Source organism: Lampetra planeri, chromosome 43, assembly GCF_965212315.1.
Source record: "Lampetra planeri chromosome 43, kcLamPlan1.2.h2, whole genome shotgun sequence".
In the NCBI taxonomy this organism is placed as follows: domain Eukaryota; kingdom Metazoa; phylum Chordata; class Hyperoartia; order Petromyzontiformes; family Petromyzontidae; genus Lampetra; species Lampetra planeri.
The window spans coordinates 5007982-5026844 of NC_136149.1; the positions used below are offsets into that span (position 1 = coordinate 5007982).

At 45.9% G+C, this 18863-nt stretch overlaps 1 protein-coding gene across 1 annotated transcript in view; it reads left to right on the forward strand.

Annotated features, from left to right (window-relative positions):
• Window positions 1-18863, forward strand: part of LOC144732517 (uncharacterized) — a 176561-nt gene that overhangs the window by 128176 nt on the left and 29522 nt on the right. Inside the window, exons 24-34 of the mRNA XM_078613925.1 lie at window positions 1930-2036; window positions 2610-2793; window positions 4747-4818; window positions 5875-5982; window positions 8072-8293; window positions 9067-9259; window positions 10271-10298; window positions 11336-11633; window positions 15129-15299; window positions 16936-17079; window positions 18671-18787. Coding sequence (XP_078470051.1) covers window positions 1930-2036; window positions 2610-2793; window positions 4747-4818; window positions 5875-5982; window positions 8072-8293; window positions 9067-9259; window positions 10271-10298; window positions 11336-11633; window positions 15129-15299; window positions 16936-17079; window positions 18671-18787 — 1644 coding nt within the window. The remainder of the gene's footprint in view (window positions 1-1929; window positions 2037-2609; window positions 2794-4746; window positions 4819-5874; window positions 5983-8071; window positions 8294-9066; window positions 9260-10270; window positions 10299-11335; window positions 11634-15128; window positions 15300-16935; window positions 17080-18670; window positions 18788-18863) is intronic.

The following is an 18863-nucleotide window of genomic DNA, read 5'->3' on the forward strand; positions in this document are numbered from 1 at the left end:
CATCGGAGGTGCGGTGGAAAAATCGGAGGTGTGGGGGATTTATTTTAATCTTCAACAATTTTATCCAGACTTAGTTTCAGATTATCATGAGTTGAAACCTAAGGATTTCCCTCTTACTTGATACAGCTATCGTGCTGTGACGGTTCCACCTGAAGACGGAGGCTTGTGTTGCCTCCGGAACGTCGTGATTTTTATTTTATTTTTATTTTACTTTTATTAATTTTAATTTTAATTTTTTACCTATGTGACTTTACCGAAAAAACTTAAGAATAAGAATTTCCCATTGACATTGTTATTATTTCTACGATTGTTTTTCCCAGGAAAGGCCCAGTGAGTCTCAAGACTCGTTCTTTAAGAGGGTCCTGCCAGGTTGTTGCAGTTTGGTTGGTGATTGTTACTAGTTTCCTAGTCAAGTAATTTGCGAGTGATTTTTTCATATTTGGCTATCCACATTTTATATATATATTTAGAAACGATTATTCTTATTATTTAAAAGCATGATTTATATATTCTATTTATTTTAGTCTGCTGTTGAACACTTGAATCCATTATTTTAAAATATATATTTTGCCTTTATTCAATTAGAATTTAACCTTGTTTTTTTCAGTTCCAGCATCACATGTTAATCTTGTGCTTCGGAACACGACTTATAATCCACAAATTATTTTTTTGCATCTTGTGGGGAAGACAACAAGGGTTGCCCTATAGTGTCACTCTCCCCCACCATAGGAATGTGGAATTTCCACAACTGGCTGTTCTGGGCTGTAAGCAGGAGATTAGCATAAATTGCCACAATACTCAGAAAGTGACTCCCACATAATTGATAGAGGAAAGCGGTTTATGTGGTTACTCGGAGCCTATTTATTACACAGCATATATCACACACTGTATAACTACATTCACAGCATAGCCGCAGGAATATAATCTTTCATTACGGCATTACATATTAATGCGGCAGTCGTTTCCACCATGTAAATCATTGCCACGTAATTAAGATACAGCGACTTTGCAAAGTGTGTTCCTGCCCGCACGCAATCCTGCTGATGCTGAGCGATGAATAAAAACATTATTTGGCTGAGAACCAGAATTGCTGAGAGTCCTGAAATTGATTTTTTTTTTCAAACTGCTCCAATATGCAGAGAGAGAGAGAGATGGAAGGCAGCGGATTGTGGGCAGTGTTGGCTCCGTTGTAAATCCCACCACGCAGCTTCACACTTGCTCTCCCCGTGCACGTAACGTAATGTATTCGCCGTTTGAAGCGTAGCTTAAGTGATGTCACGGGTACGTGGAGTTGAGGTGGTGCTGTATTCACTCACCGGCCACGTGGCTCCTTTGTTAGAGCGAGCAGCTCGCGATCGGGAAGCTTGCGAGTTCACATCCTGGTTGGGGATTAACTCAGCCCATCATTCCTCCGAAGCGAGTATCACATTGTGGGGGGGTATCAACAGGGATGGTGTCATGGAGAGGCTCAGCCCTTGCCAGAGTCATGTGGAATTTCCAACACTAGCTCAGGGCTGTAAGCGGGAGATGAGCATCGCCACAATTATCATTTGAGTAGGAAATCCCTTTGACGTTCATATGCACTAGCTTGCATTGTAGAGGGGGGTATTTGCGTGTGTGTGTGCCATGTCGTGGGGAGTGGTGGCGTCGCGGTTAGCGCGCTGCGCTACGAACGCGGCGAACCAAACTCAATTCCTGCCCACGGCCAACACCAGTCACGATTGTCTGAACTGGTTCTGGGCCTCCCCTAGGTCGACTTGAATGGTGCGGTGTGTAAACATCGCCACTGGGGAGACAAAGGCAGCAGGCCGTGGTGCTGGCCACCCACCCCCTCATTTGCCGTTCCGGCCTTCGTAGGTGCACGCTAACAGCACTTGCCTCAACAGTCTGTGAAGGCTACACGGGGGCTCTTTGTCGTGTTGTGCACAGGTCCAAAAGGAAACCGTGGCGATCCAGGATTCCCGGGGACTTCAGGAGCACCAGGCCAGCCCGGCAGAGATGGATTCCCAGGACAGCCGGGTGCAAGAGGACGTCCCGTACGTCTCGGCTGACACCTGCTGCTCGCTCCTTGATTGTAACTTTGACCAAAAAGGCCAGCAGCATAGATCTACTTGAATTGAATTCGATCATTCCTTCAGGCTGATACGGTCTACACATTCACAATAAGACCGCGTGTAATTTGTTGTCCTATAAATGGACTTGCCCCCGTGATAGGAATGTGGAATTTACATCACTGGCTCCAGAGGGCAGGAGACAAGTACCGCCTCAATGCTCGTTTGATCGGGAAATTATGTTTGACTCTTTGAGTTCCTCTTGATGACCCACTTGAGTTGAGTGGTGCGATCTCGAGATGCAGGGCAATTCAGTTGGTCCGAAAAGAGTGGCATCTCCAAAACCTTCTAAGTTACTCAGATTGTCACGTGAGTTGGGCAGCTGATTTCTAAAAATGCTGGTGAGGAAATGGCCAAACGCGGGTTGCCGATGACGAAATGTGAAATGCTGCGTTGACAATTCGCAGGGCCTATAGAACGTTGTCAAAACATCCCGTCTCAGTGTGCGTTTGAGCAGGAAATGTACTTCAACTCTTGACTTGTTATTGGTTGGGACAGGGCGATGGTGGGCAGGGCCTGGTTGGTGACAAGGGAATGCCAGGCTTCCCAGGAGTTCCTGGCCAGCCTGGAGCGATTGGAGCAACTGGACCAGGATTCCCAGGAGCTCCAGGCCCCCGAGGGCCCGCTGGAGAGCCCGGACAAGAAGGATATCCTGGGCCTATCGGACCTCCAGGAATGCCAGGTATCCATCAGCACAGAAGCACATAAAACTTACAAACAGCCATGACCAAAACCAGCCCAAAACAAGGGTGCAGAGAATGTACCCACAAGTATCAATTTAAAGCTTTCGTGACTGCAGGGATTCATCTTCTTGGTTCTTTCGGTAAAGTCACGTAGAATGAAAATAATAAAATAATAAAAATACAACATAATAAAATAATATAATACCAATACCCACAAGTGTTTAGCTGCTAATGACAGTTTGCTTGTGAACTAATTGAGTAACTTTGACCACATAGCCATTATTTCACAGATCAAGAACACAGAACATTAAGGGCCTTCCCAGCTCCATAATAACGATAATTAAATGTTCACAATTATTAAAAGAACAAAGCATGGGTATTTGGCAAGGGGATACTTATGAATGCGTGTTGGCAACTTTTCCTCGATGGGGCTGTTGCAAAAGGCACTAAATAAATGTTCCTGCTATCTCTCTCCAATGCAGTGGCATTCATCGCTTACGATGTTTTTGTGCATATACGGTACTGGCGCCTGTTGTGGGATTATCCTGCTTTAAAGTTGGCTTTGTCATCACACCCCTCCAAAATGTCGTGACACCTGTAAAACTGATTCATTGAAAATGTGAAGTCATGTTTTGGTTCAGTCCCCGTCGGAACATCATGGATACCGCCTTCCATCGGGCCTTCGCTCAAAAGTGAAAAAGTTCAAAATATGTTCCCGGGGCGTGATGACGCGCGGCCTGTAATCCCGTGCCTCGGAGGCAAAGATTTGTAAACCCTCAACACCCACGGGCTGTGAGGTCACCAGGAAGGGGGTGGTGGCGGCAGTACAGCAAGTGGGTTTTCAACCCCCATCTGTGCAGACCGTGCAAGTGATATCTCCTCCTCTCTGGGTGCTTTGGTTAACTCTTTACATGAAAAGGACTTCATAAAGAAATGTCTTGGCCAAACATGCCAATGCATCATAACCGCTTCGAGGCCATGTGAGATTTTAATGGATCAATAAAAAACAACTATTTTCATTATTATGTATTAGGCGGTCGAACAGGTGACCCCCGACTTACGACGGCTCGAATTGCGACCCCCCACTTTTACGACCTTTCTCATCTTAATTAAGATTCCACAAAATTATGACCTAAACTCGTATCTACGACCGCCTAACGACTGCTACTGATGCCGAGTCGATTAGCGACGAGTCTGCGCATCGTCAACCGCAGACTAGTCGCCGCATGGCGCTGCTTTGCTTTTCCGCCGTGTGCGTATGCCGAGTGTAGCCCGACAGTCTGCAGCTGCGGCGAGAGCGAATGCAGCAGCGTCTCTTTCTCAACGCTCATGAATTTTTTGGTAAAAAAAAAATTCAAATGAAAAAAATCGCCTTTTGCTATGTCCGAGAAGAGGAAATTTGATGCACACGCAGACAAGTACTTAAAGATTTTAAAATGTAAGTGTTTGTTTTTACTTAGTAAATGTTGGTAAGCGTTATGTTGAGTTACAAAAAATGTTTGTTAGGGTTATTTTCATTTGTTTTCATAGTCAATTTTGGTATTTTTACGGTACGTAATGGGTTTCCAGGAACGGAACCCCAATATATAACATGGCGCCCTATGGGAGATGAGGATTCGACTTACGACTGCTCCACTCGCGGCCGTCATGCAGGAACCAATTAGATCGTAGGTGCGGGGGTCATCTGTAGTTAACTATACTCGCTGATCCAGATGTCTTGTGACCAACAAATTAATTGACCCCTAACATTGTTTCCCTTTGCATATTAATTTCTGTTTTAAATTAACCTTACTTCGAAGATGTTCAGTTTTAGAGAATGAAATGGGGGTGTCACAAGACATCTGGCCCACCCCCGTACTTCGCGAACGAAGCCAGGGGAGGTCGTGCGTTGCTCGCGTTGTCGCGAATACGAAGTTGAGATGTCGTGGCTTTCTCCTTTTTAATATGCGCAGGCGATGTCCTGCCGTGTGTGATTCCTGGACCGGCCGGGAGCTCAGGCCCCCCGGGACTTCCAGGAGGTCCAGGTACGCACGGCCTGAAGAGGCCGACCCACAACAAACATCAAGCAAAAGGGCCAGCAGCAGTAGCAGCAGCAGCAAACGGCACAATCAAAGTGGTTCCTTACAAAGAGTTTACGCGTTTGGTTGAATTGAGCGAGGTTATTATTGCAAGGGCTTGGGGCGGGGGGGGGGGCGAAGAGACGGCGGAGAGAATTGCAAAATGAAGTGGTGCGTTGGGGCGAAACGGAAAGAAAAGAGTCGTGACCTGCAGTGTGTGGGTGGGTGGGTGGGTGGCTGGGTGGGTGAGTGGGTGGGTGGCTGGGTGGGTGGTTGGGTGGGTGGCTGGGTGGGTGGTTGTGTGGGTGGCTGGGTGGGTGGTTGGGTGGGTGGGTGGCTGGGTGGGTGGCTGGGTGAGTGGGTGGCTGGCTGGCTGGGTGGGTGGGTGTGTGGGTGGCTGGGTTGGTGGCTGGGTGGCTGGGTGGCTGGGTGGGTGGCTGGGTGGCTGGTTGGGTGGCTGGGTGGGTGGGTGGCTGGGTGGCTGGGTGGGTGTTGTTGTGACCTGCAGTGTGTGATGGGTGAACAAGGTATGCTCTAAAAAATCCTGATTCACCCCTAATAGTTGCCACCGCATCGTCCTCATGTGTAGTTTTCTCTGCTTCCATAATTGTGAGGTATTCACCTTTACAGGATATGTCCCAGTTGTTTTGTGCCAGAGGTGGCAAGCCTATTATCCTTTCATTCTCAAAATGTAACAGATTATGTGTGTATGTATGTTGAACTTGTTTCACACCGCACGTAGCCAACCGTGCTAATCGGAGGCGCGATGCTGCTGCGTTGTTAATGGTGCGCAAGCACAGACAACAACAACAACAAGCAGCTCAACACATTTGTCAAAACACGTACTTTAAACATTTAAAGTATGTAACAGGTGACGTTTCAAGCAATGACCTTTCTTCACAGCACACATACTGGCCATGCGAATGTTTCCCTCCCTATCTGTAAAGAGTATTCATATGCGCTTGCATTTAGGCGCTTTATAAATCCAAACTGTCATTGTATTTTTTACATCTTTTGTACCAGGCCCGAAGGGGGAGTCCGGTTTCCCAGGAGTCCCCGGGCAGCCTGGATTTACCGGGCCGAAGGGACAGCCTGGTGACCCAGGCTGGGTTACGTCCCCTGGTTCGCCAGGTATGACAGCGCACCGCACTCCTCCTTACGTGTACCCCACCTGCCCGCACTCGAGTCTTGTTGGGTGCCACGGTAGTCAGATGTTTACTATCTCGCCTGGGTTCGATCCCCAACCCTGACACCTGCTGTATATTTGGAGTTTGCATGTTCTTCCCGTGGTAGCGTGGATTTTTCTCCGGGTCCTCCGGTTTTTCCCTCCACGTTTAGCATTAACACCACGCGTTCAGTGTATTTGGCTGCTATACATTTCTACGCGATAAGCCACCTCGCTGAGCGATCATCTGTGGCCCGGTCGCTTCTGAAAGAAAGCTATGATAAGCTCAGTGGGCCTTACCTGGTGAAATAAAAGTTTTAGTTTCTCGTTTTGTTGCTCACGTATTATGCCATTTTACTCTTTTCCCCGATATTGTCATGAGACAAGAAAGCCTCCACTTGAAACCCTTGCAGCTGTCAGTGCACCACCCTGTGTTATAAAACAGCTCTGGAAGGTGACAGTGTCACGGAGCTAACTTGCAAAGTCACTTCAAGTGGGCCCCCAGTAGCCAGTGTGAGCTCGATGCTCTCTGCGAGTTTGTAATTTAAAAAAATACTCTCACCGCTTGCCGATGGTGCTGTGAGCACAATTGAAATATGATCTCAGAGGGGAAAAATCAGAAAACAAAAGTAACAAAAAATTTAAAGTTGTGTGATCAGCAGGAGAATGTTTAGCTGTAAAGTCCAAGCGTTGAATTAAAAATAAATCATATGCCATTCTCCACTCCTTTCTATGCCCTTTCTACCCCTACTTTAAACAGTTTTCTGTTAAACTGAGTTGTGGAATTTTATGAGCTGCCATTTATCAACAGAAAATGCGACTCGGTCAATGTAACGTGCTTCACTTGCATGTAACGGATTGCTTGGTCATGCTGCTGCTGCATTGACAATGGTGTGTATGTTCCAATTAGCATAATGTATTCACGAAAATTATTATAATAAATAACATATGTCTTCTTGGTTCTTTCGGTAAAGTCACGTAGAATGGAAGTAATAAAATAATAAAAATAAAACATAATAAAACAATTCTCACGACGTTTCGGCCACAACGCAAGCAGCCGTCCTCAGGCGAAGAATGAGACATTATCAAGCTAGGAGCTTATATAGGTGTAGCGAGGAGGAGCGCCTTAACAAAAGAATGTGCATATGAAGAGGAATTTTAGCATACCAATGAAGAGGCATAGCATTCCTCTTCATATGCACATTCTTTTGTTAAGGCGCTCCTCCTCGCTACACCTATATAAGCTCCTAGCTTGATAATGTCTCATTCTTCGCCTGAGGACGGCTGCTTGCGTTGTGGCCGAAACGTCGTGAGAATTGTTTTATTATGTTTTATTTTTATTATTTTATTACTTCCCTTCTACGTGACTTTACCGAAAGAACCAAGAAGATGAATCCCTGCAGTCACGAAAGCTTTAAATCGAAAAATAACATATGACCTGGATTGCAAGATGCTCTGGAAAGTAACATGCACTCAAAACTTTTGCCCAGCATCAATACAAATCTGGTCACAGCCACATATACACTCTTAATAAAAAATATAAGGAAATCATATGCATATTAGAGTGTGGAGAATATGGTAACGGCAAGAAGGGCCTGGGTTCGATTCCCTCTTGTATGTTCTCCCCCTGTTCTCAATGAGATTTTTCGAGGTTGTCTATTTATCTCCCAAAGCTATTAAAAAACACGCAAAATGTAAATGGTATTGGCCAAACATCACGATGCTACAAAAACATTTGGATTCAACTTTTCAACATTGCCCTCTACTGTGGACAGCTTGAGCAGGACCCTGCTTTACGTTACTGTGTGCGTGCACATAAGACAGCTCGATTGATTGGGAAGCAGAGCTCACAATTCTGAGGCCATGAATTGAAATCCTAACCAGGGTATAGAGTTTGTTCCACTATCATCAGTAGCAGCACCACTGTCACCATTATCACGCTCATGACCATCACGAAGAGCTGCATAGCTTCCACGAACATCACAATCACCACCGTCAACAACAATTTCTAATAACATTGCAATACATTCACTCCTTCCCAACCGTCACACTTAGGCCAACAAGGTGAGCGGGGCGACTCAGGAGTACCCGGTTCTCCGGGTTTCTCGGGACAGCCCGGCCTGCCGGGGAAACCTGGATTGCCCGGAGTCCACGGAGCAAAGGGCGAGAGAGGCGACGTTCTGTTCGCCACTCCCGGAGAACCCGGGGATCCGGGGAGACCGGGATTTTTGGGAATCAAGGGAGAGAGGGGCACGCCAGGCCGGCCCGGCATGCCAGGTGAGAAGACCAGCGACGTCACATTTGCTCTTCACGAATTCCCACGTTCTTATTGCTTAAATAAATGTCTTTATTTTTTCTCGTATTTCTATTCGCTTCATCGCTCTCCTTTGTTTCACATCATTACTTTTGTCGTTTTGGTGTGCCAAGTCACTCTTGACAAATGAGGCTCGTGCTGCCCATGTGTGTTCTCGCCTGCTTCAACGAAGTCAACTTCAAACCGCAAACAATCGTTACGTGTACGGTGCACTTCACATCACCATCGCGATCCTCCGATACAACGTTCCACCCAGCACCTTCAACTGATTTCATTGCTCCATCTCCTGCGTGGGATGACCGTCTCGAACACTTTCCATTCGTCGGCCGCCACTCCGTCGTGACCCTTGACCCGTCGTCTGTCGCGGCGGTGTGCGTTCTGCCCAAGTGTGGTTTGGACAATGTCCTTCGCCTCCGCATGTTTCCCTGATCCGTGCGTTCCTCCGTCTGCCTCTCAGCGTAATCCCTGGCATGCGTCTCTCCGCGTTCCTTGGTACACTTTTCACTTTTTTGTTCTCCACCTTTTTTTTTCTCTCACGACCCTGTTTCCGAAACCGCACCTCGACAGCAGGTGGCACGCACCCCATTGTTCTCCAGCTGGCACGCACCGATTTCCTTCGGTTGACAGCCTGCCGCATGCACCGTTGGCGTCGCGTACGTTTCGTCCAAATGCCCACCACCGCCACCGGCGCGTGTGTGTGTGTTCCCCCGCCGCCCCTCGCGGTTCCCTTACTCAGGAGGGGACGGCCGCCCCGGCGGTAACGGATTCAAGGGAGAACGAGGCAAAGACGGGCAGCCAGGCTTCCCCGGGAGCCCCGGACCCCCCGGCATTGCCGGGGGTGACGGATTTTCAGGGCCGCCTGGGCCCCCTGGTCCGCTTGGCCCACCTGGAAGAGCAGGTGACGTGGCGTTCCCTCGCGAGTTCACCTGGCACTCTCTGTGCCGTACCTCTGGCCGCTTGTGCATCTTTTTCGCGCGACTTGAATTGTAACCTCGAGGTGGCTGGGTGGCTGAAGGGACGGGGCTGAGTTACGTAGCGTAACTTAAGCAGACATTTCCCTCCCCGAATTTAGATTTATTTAGATAGGAGAAAATTAAGGGAAATTTCCACTCGAGTTTGATTTATACAACCTGAACCAGAGCACTGAGCTGGCACTGCTGAGATCCTGGGTACAAATTTGGGATGCAGCCGCCCATTATTTATACAGTTGTACAAGCATAGTGAGTTGTTTGGCTTAGCCTTGTGACTAAAGACAGCGCACACACACACAAAAGTAATCACAAAATATGTCTTCTTTTCCACTCAGTCTGACAAAATGTCAACGTGAAGAAATAACGATAATATTGTTTTGACCGCCTGTGTCCTCTCGTGTAGAATAAGTCCTGTGACGTCCGATTCTGCGGGCCGTTCTCTAGCATGGGGCAATGCACTGCTGTGCGAGAGGTCTGAAACGGACGCTAATTGTGCAAATAGCAGAATTCCATAATTAGATAAAAGTTGTGATAAAGTGTACATTTAAAAATAAACAACGTTTTAACATAAACTATCTTAATATTTTTTTATTTAAAGCTTTCGCGACTGCAGGGATTCATATTCTTGGTTCTTTCGGTAAAGTCACGTAGAAGGGAAATAATAAAATAATATAAATATAAAAAAATAAAAATTATCACGACGTTTCGACTGCAACACAAGCAATCATCATCACCTGATGATGACTGTAACACAAGCAATCATCATCACCTGATGATGATTTGCTTGTGTTGCAGTCGAAACATCGTGATAATTTTTTACTGTTTTATATTTGAATTATTTTATTATTTCCCTTCTACGTGACTTTACCAAAAGAACCAAGAATATGAATCCCTGCAGTCACGAAAGCTTTAAATCAAATATTATTAAGATAGTTTATGTTAAAACGTTGTTTATATGGCGTTGTCCAGGCAAATTGCATCTCAGGCGGGCTGGAAGGTAGCCAGGCGGTGAGCCTGCACCAACAGTTACCCAAGCTCTGCAGACCTCTATGTAGATTAAGATGTAGTCAGCTAATGTAATGGTTGTTTATACACGTGATAAGAAGCCAGAATGGACAGCTGATATTAGCCTCCACTTTGCTGTCCTGCTTTCTCCTGGCGGGCCAGGGTATGGGACTTACTCGACACCCCCATAGGAAGGAATTTTCACGAAATGTCTGTGATCCACCAACGCTTGCCTCCTCGGTGCTGGATTATAGACCACGTGCATAGCCACGCCACCGCCCGCGTTATATTTTTGTCCATTAGAATGCATTTTTCTTGGTTCTTTCGGTAAATCACGTAGAATGGAAATAATAAAATAATACAAATAAAACATAATTAAATAATTCTCACGACGTTTCGGCCACAACACAAGCAGCCGTCCTCAGGTGAAGAACAGGTCTGTCGAGAAGACGCTGTCTTCCCGACAGACCTGTTCTTCACCTTCATTTTTATTATTTTATTATTTCCATTCTATGTGACTTTACCGAAAGCACCAAGAAGATGAATCCCTGCAGTCACGAAAGCTTTAAATCGATATTTAGAATGCATTCGTTTGATTTCCCCTAAATGTGCCGGGGGTTTAACGGCACTGCTAATTCTACGTTGTGTTTACGATACGAATTTTGTCGTGAACAAACCATCGCAAGGCTACCCTTGGATTTATTTTTTTCTATGTACGCAGCATGCATGTACTGTCGAGAGGGATGATCATTAAGTCTGAGTCTCGTGTTATATGGTAGTTAACGCCACAACTGCATTGTTAGTTCTTGTGGGTTTGTGCGTTCGTGCTTGTACGGCCACCCACTTCGCTACGCACCCGGCCATCACCAGTGACGATTATTTGAACTGGTTCCGGACCTCCCCTAGATCAACTCAGCCTGAAAAGAGTACCTGGCGCGGTGTGTAAACATCGCTACTGGGGAGACAAAGGCGATCAGGCGTGGTGCTGGCCACCCACCCCCTCGTGTGCCGTGCTGGCCTTCATAGGTGCTCGCTAACAGCACTCGCCCCAAAAGTCTGTTCCGGTCATACGGGAGATCCTTGTTTTGTACGTACATCACCCACGATGTGCAATTCGTGCGCGATCATGCACAGAGTTTGAGGGCAGGTGCGTTTGAAATGCAGGTGCTTTGTTTAAACAAATGTTGCTCAGCGTCCATAAACATGCGAGTCTGTGCCATTTTGTTGTGTCTCCCATTTCACATGCGTGCGTGTGTGTGCGCGTCTCCATCCATTCCGACCATCTCCTGTTCTGTGTCCATCCTGTATCTCCGTTCAGGTTGCCAAGGTGAGCTGTGACATTAATCGACCATGCCATCGTATCTTGAGGGCACAATCATTCTGATCAATTAGAAAACACACAAGGGCTCTTTTGTTCACTGGCGGACTTAGTCCAACACCGATGCCAAATCAGGCTCGCGTAAACCGGAATGGTAAAATGCATAGCGAGTGACGTGATAGTGTGCTTGGAAATGACCGATTCTTCTCTTACCAATCTTGTTTAACACGCGGGTGCACTATCTTGGTCACGGCCTACAATCCCTTATTCCTGCAGGACAATATTTTCTGCATTTATTTTTTTAATCCCTGCAAAGTGACCAACTTGCTCGCCAGTTAACCCGTTTTGCTCACATCACCTCCCCTGGCTGTCGCGCACGCTGACTCGATCGCGCTTACGCAGATCGCAAGGTCTCGTTTTGTTATTACACCTAAGCTTTCAAATCTTATCCTAACTGCAATGCATTAACCTGCTTTTGTGGTTGAACAAGACAAAGACAAAATGCACATCTCGGAGTGCCCACGAGTCTGGATTGTTGCATTTGACGTCGACGTGCACGATGCACGGACTGCTCCCTGTTGCACATCTGCTCGACTCAATTGGACAGTGGCCTAAGACAAGAGAACCACAATGCACTTCTTCCGGAACTGCTGATGGGTTTTGTTTTGTTTTGCCACATGCACGAAGGGCCAAGTGCATTTGATACGCTTTGTGTCTCGCTTGGCAGGTTACACTCGCCCCTAAGACCAATCGGCTTTGTGCAATTTTCTCGTGGCCAAGTGTAAGCGATTAAATGCTCCTGCGCTGCCCAATTTGCCCAACCAAACACGTTTGATTGTTTTCTTTGGCATCGCGATTGGAGCCAGGAAAACAGAGATTTGATGAAATCCGACACTTTATTGTTACGCAAGAGAAACCCCCCGACAACAGGCCGGAAACAAATAGATTTAACAGCACGCAAAGAGGTGCGTTGCTCACAAAGGCTTGAGATCCGTCGTGCCGAGCATCATGTGATCAACACATTTCACGTACAATGCTCTCAATGTTATACGTAGACTTCCACGACCAAGGTTCTTCATTATTCGTTTTTTCGGGGTTATAGACCGTGTAGGTACATTGTCAATTTCTCAATTATAACCCTCTGCCACCCGGCAGTAATTCAAATCAAGCCGTCACGTCATGGCCGAATGTGCCAACTGCTTTGATCTGTCTTCAAAACCGGAGGAACATTGAAGGGCAACTTAAATGTTGACGATTCTTGTTTCGACGACGTTAAACTGGAGATTAAGCCCAGCGGCATCTGGTGTCGTCCGAGCAACAAATGCGGCCACACGTTCAGCTCTTGAGCTGGTGGTCTGGATTGACTTGCTGACCCGCCCATACTTTACATCTGCGAAAAAGCGCTTCGGAGCTCATCGGCTTCCTCCTCCATTCTAAATTAAGATTCTGATAAGGCCGAGAGCATTGCACGTGCGACGTGGCGATCGCCCGACGTGCATGCGAGGCGCGACGTGAGCGGCGCGCCTCCGACGTGGTCCCGTTGTTAAATCCACAGAGATTGCTCTTGCGAAGGGGATCACTAAACGGGATCGCTCACGGGGGGGGGCCTAGACTGCGACTTGTAATGCACGATCTGTCCGTGTCCTCACTCCACCGTCTCCTTGTCTCGACGGCTCTCTCCTTAACTCACCACCGCCAACGTGAGCACGTGGGCATTCCTACAATGCCGAATGGCCACGCGCTCGTTATGGTCGGGGTGCAGGGTGCACGTCACGTGTAATTCGCATTGACCAGTTAACATGTATGCCGGCCTAAGTTTTGGTGAGTGTGTGTGTCTGTGTGTGACACGGTAGGGGGAGCGGTGGGGCAGCGGTTAGCGCGCTGCACTACGAACCCGGCGACCCGAGTTCGATTCTCACTTGCGGCCAACACCACTGACGATTATCTGACCTGGTCCTGGGCCTCCCCTAGGTCAACTCAGCTATAAATTAGTACCTGGTGTGCTGTGTAAACATCCACACTGGGGAGACAAATGCGGTCGGGTGTGGTGTTGGCCACCCACCCCCTCGTGTGCCATGCCGGTCTTCATAGGTGCTCGCTAACAGCACTTGCCCCTACAGTCTGCTAAGGCTTAAAGGGGAATCTTTGTCTTTGTGACACGGTAGGATTTTCCTAAATTTAGCAAAGCACGACCGTAACATTAAAATTGCAAGTGAATTTGTACGTTTCTCATCCACTGCACAAGCTAAATTGCAGTACATGTGGTGCCCTATCTCGAAATGCATTTTGCTTTGATCATATGGATGAATAGAATTGCATAGAAAGGTATATTGATTTAAGAATGTTTTTGCTAACGTTAATTATAGAACTATTACATTGTTTATACGACATGCTTTATGTAGTGCAATAGATTAATGTACAGAATATGATTTAATGAAATGAGAAATATTACAATTATTCGGAATATGTTATCATACTTAACACGAGGAAGACAATACATTGTTACCAATTTTCCACCGGCTTTAATGTTTTGAACAAAAAAATCTCAATTTGGAGTATTGGCTGTACATCCAGCCAAGGATCGAATTTTTCATAATTAATTTGGGTTGAAGCAGTTGTGGTACGGTTGGCATATTCCACTCTGAACCCTGGCATGCTGAGTCCGATTCCTAGCCACGGCTAACATCAGTCACAAGGGATATGTGAACTTTATATTCTTAGGTTTTTTCGGTAAAGTCACGTAGGTAAAACATCAAAATTAATGAAAATAAAATAAAATAAAAACAAAAATCACGACGTTTCGGAGGCAAAACAAGTCTCCGTCATCAGGTGGGACCGTCACAGCCAGATTTTATTAATTTTGATGTTTTACCTACGTGACTTTACCGAAAAAACCTAAGAATATGATTCCTTGCAGTCACGAAAGCTTCAAATCTAGAGATATGTGAACTGCTCATGGATCTCTCCCCCCCCCTTTGCCAACTCACATTGATCGGCGTGGTAAAGTATTTCGATTTAAAGCTTTCGTAACTGCAGGGATTCATCTTCTTGGTTCTTTCGGTAAAGTCACGTAGAAGGGAAATAATAAAATAATAAACATTTAACATGATAAAATACAATTCTCACGACGTTTCGGCCACAACGCAAGCAGCCGTCCTCAGGTGAGGAACAGGTCTGTCGGAAAGACAGCGTCTTGCGTTGTGGCCGAAACGTCGTGAGAATTGTATTTTCTTATGTTTTATTTTTATTATTTTATTATTCCCCTTCTACGTGACTTTACCGAAAGAACCAAGAAGATGGTAAGGTATTGGCGGACAGAGCCCCATGACCGACTTGGCATGGGGGGGGGGATGCCTTCTACCAGCGGTAGATTGACAAAGGGTTTGTAAACAATAATTCGTTTGATTTGGTGGTATCATATCAGATGAACCTTTGGTTAAACTCACAGTTGCCATGCAATATATTTCCATGCTGTGTTCTAACCTCTAACCCTGTGGCCTGCAGGCAGGCCTGGTCTGAAGGGCTCTCCTGGAGACAGTGGCATCCCAGGCCCCTTCGGGATGAAGGGTTTGCCAGGGCCACCTGGGTTTGCGGGCCAACCAGGGTCCAAGGGCTTTCCTGGCCCTCCAGGGAGTCCTGGGTTAAATGGTGTTCCTGGATCTTCTAGTGTGAAAGGTATGTTAATCAGTGCCGGATTAAGCTAGTGCGGGGCCTGTAGCATATGTTATAAAGGGGCTCTAAAAAAAAAAACACGTAAATATTAAAACACAAATTGTTAACTTGCATCTTAAAGAAATTGTTTTTTTTTCATTTGCTATAAAGCCAGATAATATGACAAATCGCTAATCTTAAACACCCAGTCGTTCAATAAAGTTGAAGGCAGTATAATACTATAGTAATAGAGCCAAGTGCAGAATCACTGAACTGGAATTGACAGCTTGAAAACATTTTGCGCGGGGCCCTTAAAAGTGCGGAGCCCGTGGCATTTGCTACTTTTACTACTAGGATAATCCGGTACTGATGTTAATGTTCATTGTATCTATAGAGGTTATTTGATAGTTGACACACTAGAAACATGCGTTTAGAGTATTTGACTGCTATAAATTTCCACGTGAAAAGCCACTTGGTTGAGCTATCATTTGTGGCCAGGTCACTCTTGAAAAAGACCTATGTAGCTTCGTGGGCCTTACCTAGTCAAATAAAAAATAGTAGTTTATATTTGAAATCCAGAGGTCCTAATTGATTCGGTCTCCCGGTGTTGCAGTGGAATAGAGTAATTCCTGCAGTCACATAATTTAAAACAAACGTGTCTCAATAAATTCATTAAATCGCCTAGTGGGGTCAATAATCTCCCTCAAAGTACCATCCCAGGAAACTTTCGTTGGCACAATTTTGGCGTGCGGTTGGATAACGTTGGCCTAACGTTAGCCTAACGTTCAATGTTTACTGGGATGCTACCATAGACTCTCTCAACTGGCCTTCCATGACATTCATCAGAAGGCCAATAAGTTGATGGATGAACAAACTAAAGATATATTAGGTGGGAAATGGAACCACAGTATATTCACTATTCAATACCCATGATTCTTTGCATAGTGAGTTTTGAAGTGTAATGTTTAGAATATAATTTGCATACAATCCGTATGCACAAACATTTTAATAATTTACAAATGCACAGGACAATGCGCGTGTGTCGTTACTGTACAATTCAAATTTGATCAGTCAATCGATTCATTATGACACAGTCTCATGGACGTACTACAAAACTACGAATGAAGTGTATCATGCTAAAGGCACTTGGGCAAGCGTACGGACGGTATGAAATACACGCGCAAGTTTACACTTCTGCTGTGATCCCCGCAGGGAGGTCAAGTCCAGTTTATTTACGTAACCAGGGTGAGAACTCAGGGGACCAGGATACAGTCTCATTTGCAGGAGTGACCTGGATCACCAAAATGACAAAAGCAGTAGCATAAATCTCGGTTGAAAAGTCATATCTTTAGCACTGCTTTTAGTGTTCAGTTTGCTGTCCTTCCCCTGCACCTCCGATTAGCACGGTTGGCTATGTTACGGTGTGCGAAAGAAGTTCAACATACACACATGAAAAAAATGTAAGTGCAGCAATGAAGCGAATAGAAACGTGAGCAAAAACAACCACGTGACAGAGGAAGTCAAAAACATTGCACAAACGCAATTCAACATTACACTTGAGACGACAAAAAAAATGTCCTGCTTCCGAAATGCATTCGTTGTGTATGGTTTGCAACATTTCATCCACACCCGCCTGCTTGTGTCTCTTTGTGTTGATCAGGTGCACAGGGTAGCCCTGGTGTGGATGGCTTTCCTGGGATGCCTGGACAGAAGGGTTCCCCAGGATACCACGGGGTAAAAGGGCAGCCCGGCCCACCAGGATTCCGGGGCGGAAAAGGTCCCTTTGGCCCCAGTGGACAAAAAGGTGAGCTCCTGTTTGTCCTCCGGATAGACGTTGTAGGAATGTAGAGTGAGCACGACTGCCGTCAGGACTCTAACCGGGAGATGATCATGCTGCCTCAATGCTCGTTTGACCGTCAAATCACTTCGATTTTTTTTTGCTTGACTGTTGGACCCAGAGGGGTTTCGACCTGTCCTAGGTTTTTTTGTCCAGGATCATCCTCTTTTTTAAATAGCTGTACTGAGAAATCTATCACTCTTCGCTGTACATTAGAAGTCCTGCATTTTTTGTTGTTGTAAGGTGCGTAAATAATACACCGCTCCAGACATAGCGTTTACACGTGGATCTCTCCTCTACAGGTATCGTGAGAAATTCTTCTTCCCATTATAGGTCTCGGTTTCCTGTGCACCTCAGATGCGTGCAACCCTATCACCAGGCGAATGATAGAATGTCTCCCGCCCATGAGTATTAAGGCCCAGAAAGAATTGCCAGCATAATTCCCCCTTCTCGCTGTGGTTTTTTGTCACCAGAATCAGAATCTGAATTTTATTCTCCGAGTAAATTACCCATTGAGCTACACAGATACGTTTCGACTCGGCCAGCAGACGGCCACGGGCAGCAAGAGTAAATAAACATGATATTAAATAATTGTTTTTTTACCCTTTTATCTGGCAACAAAACTGACACCTTTTTTACAAGGAGTCATGTTTGCATTGGCCACAATACCTGATGACGCGTCATCTGGTCCAACACCATGTTAGACTAGGCTCTAAGAAAAGTTGTCTCGAGTGTGGATCAATCAATTTCAAGGACAGTGCATACATTATCAGAGTTGTGTTTTTTGTTTGCATTCCGACCGCAGGTATTGTGGTCAATGCAAACATGACTCCTTGTAAAAAAAAGTGTCAGTTTTGTTGCCAGATAAAAGGGTAAAAAAACAATTATCATATTTTGTTACTGGCAAAGGAGGTTCCAAAGATATTAAATATTTTTTAAAATATCAAGAAAAAAAAACAAATGGCCCTACAAAACAACATACATTCACATTTTTAAAATCGTTTCAACCTCGATGATGACCGTTTAGAAGAGTTTAAGTGATGGCAGAGTGGCAATCCCCAGGGAGGCCAGTCCCAAAGCTTTGGAGCAACGTCTACATTAAAAGCTTTGAAACCAAGTTCCGTATGAAATCTAGGAATCGTGAACAAGCAATCAGACACGCGTCGCAGATTTCTTGGGGGGGGGAGTTTGTAGAACGGCACTAATAAATGCGATGAATAAATTTCGATTTCAAGCTTTCGTGACTGCAGGGATTCATCTTCTTGGTTCTTTCGGTAAAGTCACGTAGAAAGGAAGTAATAAAACACCAGAATCAAATTCTTCACCTGAGGACGGCTGCTTGCGTTGTGGCCGAAACGTCGTGAGAATTATTTTATTATGTTTTATTTTTTATTGTTTTATTATTTCCCTTCTACGTGACTTTACCGAAAGAACCAAGAAGGCGATGAATAAGTGCAGATCTCTGGGCAATTGCCTTGCAAATGAACGTGACCCCGCTTTTGGAGGTGTCTCGGTTTGCGAACTGGCGGTTACTCGACCACTCGTCTTGTCTGTGCAGGTGATCGTGGTGATCCTGGCCTGCCAGGAGATTTTATACATGTTCTACCATCTGAAATACGTGGAGATCTGGGTGATCCGGGCTCGCCAGGTGTTCCGGGCTTCAGCGGACCAAGGGGTGAGTTGAAGTGGCTGATACGTAAACGTTGAGGGTTATCGCGATGTACATGTTTTTTTTTCCCAATGCGACACGC